Source organism: Eretmochelys imbricata, chromosome 5 (genome assembly GCF_965152235.1).
Source record: "Eretmochelys imbricata isolate rEreImb1 chromosome 5, rEreImb1.hap1, whole genome shotgun sequence".
Taxonomy (NCBI): Eukaryota; Metazoa; Chordata; order Testudines; family Cheloniidae; genus Eretmochelys; species Eretmochelys imbricata.
The window spans coordinates 128,310,593-128,318,991 of NC_135576.1; the positions used below are offsets into that span (position 1 = coordinate 128,310,593).

Consider the following 8,399-nt stretch of genomic DNA (forward strand, 5'->3'; position numbering starts at 1 on the left):
TATTTAGTCTGACATTTCCCAGTTATGTTCAAATGTCCTTATGTGGCTGTTCTTATAGATATATTAGAGTGCTGGCTATCCAAAATGGATACTTTAAACTGACCCACTCCAGAGTTCATAGCAGCACTGGAAGTACATCTTTTTCAGAAAGTAAATTAGCATTAAATTTCAATTGATTTGAGGTGTAAATGGCAAGTATTTTCACCTGTTTCCCCAGCCCCCTCCATCTTTATATGGGTGAACTTTTGACATGAGACGTGTTTAACATCAGATGTTCACTTTAAGAGACACGTAATTACACTGATAGCCATAAGTTAGTTCAAATCCTGATATGGTTGTATGAAAAGAAGGTAGTGATCTTGAAAATATTAAACACTTTATACACTAGGCTAACCATTTAACCCATTGGGCGTTTACAGGTGTGAAGTTAGGTCCACCATTACGAAAAAATTAAAAGTAAAAAGAAACTGAATACAAGACCTCACGTTGACACTGTTCAGTCCATAACAGTTACAGATGCAAAGTTTCCTGAGTTAGACTGTAAGGTATGCCCATTACAACGTTGTACCTTTTGATTTACTCATTAGAAAAAATTCATTTTCAAGACAGTTTTAGAAACACCCATCACTCAGTAACATAATGAGACCCGAGTACAGGCAGTCCAATCTGACGTTTGACACTGGAAAGGCAGTTCTGAATTTGAATACATGGTTAAAAATACAGGAGTTGTAGGCTTATGCTGTAGCAATGATTTTAACCATGGTTAAACTGGCTTTCACCCATCAAGACAGAGCCTCAATTAGTGACTTTGCATTTTTAGACATGTTGGGGTCACTTTAGCACAAGGGATGTTATTGCTTCGTTACCAGATACATAAAGGAATATTTGCTTATTCCTACATTACATCAATACCTCTTACTTGTACTTTCTATAGTATATGCAAAAATCAATGAATTAATACTGTTCACAAGTATTTATTGATGGAAACAGTAAATATAGTGCTTAAATGAACTTAACATAGCTAATTCAAGGCTTCAGATTTTGCTGAAGATGAAAATGATGTCCAATGCAATTTGTTCATTTCAGTATAGACTCTTCACTGGCTGAAAGGGGAGAGAGAGAGTCAGGTTAGCTCACTGCTCTACAATGCAAACACATCACAGATATATCAAAGCCTCTGTGAAGAAAAAGATGACCTCTTTAAAAAAAAAATCTTTGAAAATTGCCAGTTCTCCCTAACCAGCTTTTAGCAAATGATTTTGCATTTTCCTTGTGTTCACTCTGAAGCTGTTTGGTTTAAAGTTTCAATGTTTCAAAAATTCAGCGTTTCAAATACAGACACTCCCAAAGTGTAGTCTGTGCATAGGGCCACATGCTGCTGACTCTCTTCACTTCTAGTAGCTAACCTGCATTCAGTGAGCCAATAATATATGGAAAAGTAACATTTAAATATTTAATGCAAGTAACTACTCTCCTTACCACAGGGATGTTAGGCAATTGTTAATGGGAAGCAAGCAGTTTACCTATCTTCCCACTTTCCATTATGTAATCCATGATACACTTTATGAAAATGAAGGACTCTACCCTAAGAAAAAAGTCTGGTAACCTCTGTACTAATACAATGTGTGAGCTTTGAAGATTCATGCTCAGTCTTTCTGAAGGTGTTGCTACTCCCAGGAACACACTTCAACCAAATTTAAGTTTCGCGTACCTAAAATTCCATACAAGTCCCATTAGTTTTTTAAGTAGGCTGTTCCACAGCCAAGGCCAACCAACAGAGTCTGCAAGTGTTAAAAATAATTTTATGTACCCATTCCATTACTGCCTCTACATCCAGAATGTGAGAAGTAACTGGTGTTATTACACCAGTAAGTCAGAACTGACTTAGCACCTTCCTTCCTACTATTTAGCGCCCATTCTCACCTGGCATAATATAGATGTGAGAAGACAGTTAAAGTCTTGTGGGCAAAATTTCAGCTTATTCTTAATATCTGGTGCTTATTAGTACAAACTTAATATGAAGTGAAAACTGAGACACAGAACGAGAAGGATCTTGCCATCATCATCTAGTTCAGCCTGTTGTCTAATAAAAATCTTCCCAAAGAGATTCTTCTTCAAATGAAAAAACTCAAAGTTTGATTATTTTATTCTCCTTACTTTAAATAAATGAAATAGGATTTATAAAACTATTTGCCTGTAATATAAAGACTTACTATTGAGTACTTGAAAATAACTAGTTTGTCACCCTTTCTGCTGTTTAGGACTGTAAATGTACAGTGTTTGTACTGTGTTTCAGCTTGGACAACTACATTAAAATAGGGTTTTTTTGAGTTTTATTTTCTGATAATCATGCACTAACACACTGATATCTGTATTTTCCACCATGCTGGTATTAGTTTTAATAAAGACATTTAAATTAAAAGCCACATGTGAAAACATTTTCATCCATGTTCATCTAAGCCACTTTACGGTGTCTTTTTTTTTTTTTAAAGCGGATACCTTCAAACAGTATTTTTCTGTGTACTTTTAGGGTACAGAATGGGTATGCTAACATTTAAAAAAAAAATACCTTCTGCCAATTCTTTTGCAATTCGTTCCAATTCTTCACGCTTCTTTTTCTCTTCACCTTCTATTCTCCTTTCCTCTTCAGCAACAGGCTTTAGGTAGTCTGTCATTGAACAAAAATGTTATCTACCCATAACCTTTTATCTAAGGCACTCTACACATAAGACTTTTAGAAACTACCTCCTCAATGGGAAAAAAAAAATCTCATTTAGCCAGTGGGACTTGGAAAATTTGCATACAACTAGCTCCAGTTTTAAGTTAATTATCACTAAATACTTTAGAATTCTGCATCTTTAAGTCAGTGAAAAAATACATTTCATCTTCCACAAGTGCAAACTTTTTGCCAGCTAATTAACAAGAACTTAAGAAGCAACTATTTCTGCTCTACCCAAGGCATTTAATGTAGACTCATCATCCTAAAACGGAAGGACTTTGGCCTCATATACTTTTTTGTACCAGTGTAAATGCAGCAGTGCAAAAATCTTGTGTCAACATACTACACTGGTGTAAAACTGCATTAACTCTTTACACCAGTGCAGTGTTAATACTGGGGCAGCTATAGTGATGCAACAAACCTCAACACTTAGGGCGACGGTTTTCAAACTTCATTGCACCGCGACCCACTTCTGACAACAAAAATTACTGTACAACCACAGGAGGGCAACTAAACCCTGAGCCCACCCAAGTCACACCATACCAGGTGGGGGGTGGCGGGGAAGCCCAAGGACTTCAGCCCCGGGCGGGGGGCCTGTAACCTGAGCCCTGCTGCCCAGACTGAAGCCCTCAGGCTCGGCCTTCGGCCCCAGGCTGTGGGGCTTGGACAAGTCTAATGCCAGCCCTGGCAACCCCATTAAAAAGGGATCATGACCCACAGTTTGAGAACCGTTGACTTAGAGTGCACAATGCCATAGAAGCCAATGCTGTCGAGGACTTATGGCTCATCTCGACAGTGTTCTTTTTGTGAAATAGTGAGTTAACTAAGATAAAAAACTGATTTAGTCAAAGTGGTTCAATCCTCTATTTCAGGCAGTTTTGCATAGGTTACTCAAATGCCAATCTCTGATCGGCCAGTGATAACAGCCTCCCTCACCAGTTAGGTTTTCAAACAAGCACCTTTGTGCTATTCTCCTCTCCTATGCTGCTCTTGGGAGAAGCTTCCTGAAAAACATCTTCAAAGCGACCTCACATTCCTCCTTCAGGCTCTTCTTTGCCATGCCTAAATTTAATACTAACAAGAACTTTATGCACATGCCAGACAACATGCTCACCAATTTCAAGGTGCCACACAATATATATAATTAAAAGCTTAATATTTTGTATATCCTCATGTATGCTCACTTTACTATTCAAGACATCAAACTAAGTAGACAAATTACCAACAAATGTTTAATTATACCTAATCTTTTTTCTACTGACTGGATTTAGCAAATATAATCCCAAATACACCAGCATCATTAAAGACTAATAAACTTCTGACTGATAACTTATGTAATTTCAAAGTTTATATTCTAATAAAAATGATAATAAATTGTTTTTATATTCAAGATGAAAAGAAAAGGTGGATGAAGTAATCTCTTTTATTGGACCAACTTCAGGTCACTAAAAAAGAGCTCTGTGTAGCTCAAAAGCTTGTCTATTTCACCAACAGAAGTTGGTCCAATAAAATATATTATCTCACCCATCTTGTCTGTCTCATCTGGGACCAACACAATTACAACACTGCAAAGAAATGAAAACACAGACTTATGTCTTATTCTGCTAATCACACTAGGAACTGATTGGTCAAAATAGACAGTCACAGAGTTTAAGGCCGGAAGGGACTACCAAATCATCTAACCTGACCTCCTATACGTCAGAGACCACCAGAATATAGCAGGGTCTTAGATATTAGTGGCCAGTGAGTGAAATTTAATAGTTTCTCCTGCAGCAATAAACGCAGTTTTGGCACTTACCATATCGCTTCTTCCCGTAGAGCATCCCAATCAGTAGGGCTGAGTACCTGGTGAACTGCCGAAGGAAGGAAATACTTTATTTTGCATACAGAGAGGGATGCTGGTTTTCCGGCTGTAGGACAGTGGAACAAGCTAGATGGTACCTGCGGCTTGGGTAGCTGAGATCCCAGGCACCACACGCCATTGGGAGGAGGAATAGGTACCAGCCCAGGGCTGGCCCCACCTTAAAGCGTGGCTCAGGAGGGTTTCCTCCAGGCCAGCCCGGCTCAGCCCAGCCCAGATACCAACCCTGAGCTCGCAGCACCAGGTGTAGTGTAGTAAATTGCTCTGCATAGGAATGTGCTACTTACAGTGTACTGAGCATGCTCAGTACATCTGCTGAAGCCACTGCCCTTCACCGTGCCCTTATTAGCCTTAAGATTCTGGGGACTGCTTTTGACAGGGGTTAAAAAGTGGCAAAGGGGGTGAATCGGAGCTGGGGGTGGCCAGGGTCTGAGCAGGGGGTGGAAATGTACTGGTCGGGGGGGTCAAGCAGCTGGAGGCAGCATTAGGAGAGAGGCTAAATGGCAAAATCAGGAATGAGGGGAGGAAGAGGCAGAGTTAAGCCCAGGGGTGAGGCGCTGGCAGAGAGTGACGGGGGCAAAACCTGGCACAGGCAGGGGCACAGGGGGTAGCAGTTACCCCAGTGAGACTGAGACACTAGTGCTTGAAAAGTTTGTTGGGGGGAGGAGGAAGAGGCTTTTTTATTTGATCCAAGTGGCTTTTTTGTATGGTCACACAAACTGAGCATGCTCAGTAACATCTGCTGAAGCCACTGCCCTTCACCCTGTCCTTATTGACCGTAAAAATTCTGCTGACTGCTATTTACAAGAGTTAAAAAGGGGCAAAGGGGGCAAATCGGTGCAGAGGGGTGGCCGGGGTCTGAGCAGGGGTGGAAACTGACTGTTCGGGGGGTTAAGCAGCTGGAGGCAGCATTAGGAGAGGGGCTAAAGGGCAAAAATCAGGGATGGGGAGGGAGGAGCAGGAGTTAGGCTCGTGGTGAGGTGCTGGCAGAGGGTAAAACCTGGCAGAGGCAGGGGCACAGGGGGTAACGGTTACCCCAGCGGGACTGAGACATCAGTGTTTGCAAAAATGGTGGGGGGCAAAGGGGCTTTTTTATTTCCCCTCTCACAGACAGCACCTCTCAGCATCGGCTTCCCAGGGCTGGGTTCTTAAAGGCACAGGCATTCCAATGTCTAGTCTATGCAGTTCCTCTTTGTCTGATCTAACCTACTGAGGCTATGTTTGCACCAGTGGTTCTCAAAGCCGGTCCGCTGCTTGTTCAGGGAAAGCCCCTGGTGGGCCGGACCGGTTTGTTTACCCGCCAGGTCCGCAAGTTTGACTGATCATGGCTCCCACTGGCTGCGGTTCGCCGCTCCAGGCTAATGGGGGCTGCGGGAAGCGGCACGGGCCAAGCGGCACGGGCTAGCAGGTAGCACGGTCCTACAGATAGCATTTTCACACACACAAATGCTTGTAAGAAACTGCAAACTGTAGGGATGTGCTGCTACCTGTAACACTGCAATCTGATGAAGCTAATTCCTACAGATACCTATGGTGAGAGAAACTGCTATGTGAGACTTATCTGTAGGAATTAGCTACATAAGATTGCAGTGTTACAGGTAGCAGCACATCCCTACAGTTTGCTGTTTCTTACACATGTGTGTGAAAATGCTATCTGTAGGACTGTGCTACCTGCAGCAGTGGCAGGTCCTACTTTGCTAAAAAAGGATATCTGATATAGGTAATTCAAGCAGTCTCACACGTAAAAACCAAAACGATAGCTTTCTTTAACAGTGTAACAAGCCTTGTGGATGGGGGGTGGGGGGGAAGAGTGGTCATCTTGCCTTTAGTAAGGCTTTTTGATACAGTCTCCCATGACTTTCTCAAAAACAAACTATGGAAATGCAACCTAGCTAAAATATGATCGGTGCAAAACTAGTTGGAAAACAGTTCTGACAGTAGTTATCAGTGATTCACAGGCTGAAAGAGCATAATGAGTGGAGTTCTCCAGAGAATAGTTCTGGATAAAGTTTCTATTCAAAATCTTAATCAATGATTGAGATAATGGCACAGAGAGTACACTTATAAAGTTTGTGAATGATAACAAGCTGCACACATACAAAATGGGACATGACTTCCTAGGAAGGAGTATTGTGGAAGGGGATCTAGGGGGTCCTAGTGGACCACAAACTGAATATGAGTGACCAGTGTAACGCTGCTGCAAAAACCAGAACATCACTCTGGGATGTCCACTCTACTCTGCGCTTATTAGGCCTCAACTGGAGTATTGTGTACAGTTGTGGGCACCACATTTCAGGAAAGATGTGGTCAAATTGGAGAAAGTTCAGAAAAAAAAATTAAGATTAGAAAACATGACCTATAAGGAAAAATTGAAGCATGATAACAGTTTTCAAGTATGTAAGAATCAAGTAGCATCTTTTCACAAAAGCTGCTTCTTACAATCTATGTACAAATAATTTCTACACGTCACAATTTCACACACAGTACAGTGCAAGAAGCTGCTACCTGTAGGGATTTGATACATCGGGTAGCCGTTTACTACCATAGCAGTTTCTTACCGTCTAGCGTATCAGTAACTGCTATTTGTGCAGGAAATGGCCTAACTTCATTATCATGCACATTGTATAAAGAGTTGTCACTTTGGATGGGCTATCACCAGCAGGAGAGTGAATTTGTGTGGGGGGTGGAGGGTGAGAAAACCTGGATTTGTGCTGGAAATGGCCTAACCTGTTGCTCACTTTAGATAAGCTATTACCAGCAGGACAGTGGGGTGGGAGGAGGTATTGTTTCATATTCTCTGTGTATATATAAAGTCTGCTGCAGTTTCCACGGTATGCATCCGATGAAGTGAGCTGTAGCTCACGAAAGCTCATGCTCAAATAAATTGGTTAGTCTCTAAGGTGCCACAAGGACTCCTTTTCTTTTTGCTACCAGTAGCACATTCGTACACGGAGCAGTTTACTACACGGCAGAGACCGGCCCCCGCCCGCTAACGGACGACGGGGGCGCGGAGGCGGCGCCAAGGCCGGCCCGTTTCCCCGGATTGAAGAGGCGCCCAGCGCCGGCCGGGCCCGCAGCCAGGAGGCGGTTCAGAGACACGAACTAAGGCAGCGGGGGAGGGGCCGGCGAAGCCCGATCTGGGTCGATCCCCCGCGAGGCCCAGCTCTGACCTCCCCCAGGGTCACCTTCCCCCGCCCGGACCTGGCCTGGCCCGGCTCCGCCCCAAGGGGCTGGCGGGGCCGAGGGAGCCGGTTCGAGCCCCAGCAACCCCGGACAACGCGTCCAGCCCCCTTACCTTGATGAGCGGCGACACCTGCACCGGAGGAACCATCTCGTTGAAACCGGAAGGAGCCGGAAGTGACGTTCAAAGAGAGCCCACCCCCGCGGAGAATTACGGGAACGTGGAGGCGAAGGAAGGAAGGAAGGAAGGTGCGCGCGCACGCGCGCGCGTGCGAGACAAACAAGGGCGCGTGCAGGGCTGCTGGGAGCGAGGGTGATTCTCCCTTCTTGGAGCGGGCGGGTTTGCCTAGCTCCGCCCCCAGCGCCTCACAACGAGGCGAGAACCTGCTCCTTCCCCTGTGCTTGCCTGGTAGAGCAGCACAGGGCGAGGGCAAGGGCAAGGGCGGGGGCGGGGCAGCCTGAGAGGGGGAGCGTCCCGCCCCGGCCCGCGTGCAGAGCCGTTAGCCGGGCGCAGCGGGCGCGAAGGAACGTTAGTGGGGGCACAAGCTGCGCCTGCGGCGGAGGTCCCCGCACCCCCGAAACCTCCTGCGTCGCCCGCCCCCGACAGGCTTACCCAGGCAACTGACTCACACGCACCAG

General features: G+C 44.6%; 1 protein-coding gene across 1 annotated transcript; it reads right to left on the minus strand.

The window, feature by feature from the left end:
• Nucleotides 1-958: 958 nt before the first annotated feature.
• Nucleotides 959-8,026, minus strand: ATP5ME (ATP synthase membrane subunit e). Its single transcript, XM_077817878.1, has 4 exons — nucleotides 7,876-8,026; nucleotides 4,518-4,572; nucleotides 2,570-2,668; nucleotides 959-1,103 (listed from the first exon to the last, which is right to left on the minus strand). The coding sequence occupies exons 1-4, from the start codon at nucleotides 7,909-7,911 to the stop codon at nucleotides 1,078-1,080; spliced, it is 216 nt and encodes a 71-aa protein (XP_077674004.1). The 5' UTR covers nucleotides 7,912-8,026; the 3' UTR covers nucleotides 959-1,077.
• Nucleotides 8,027-8,399: the final 373 nt, after the last annotated feature.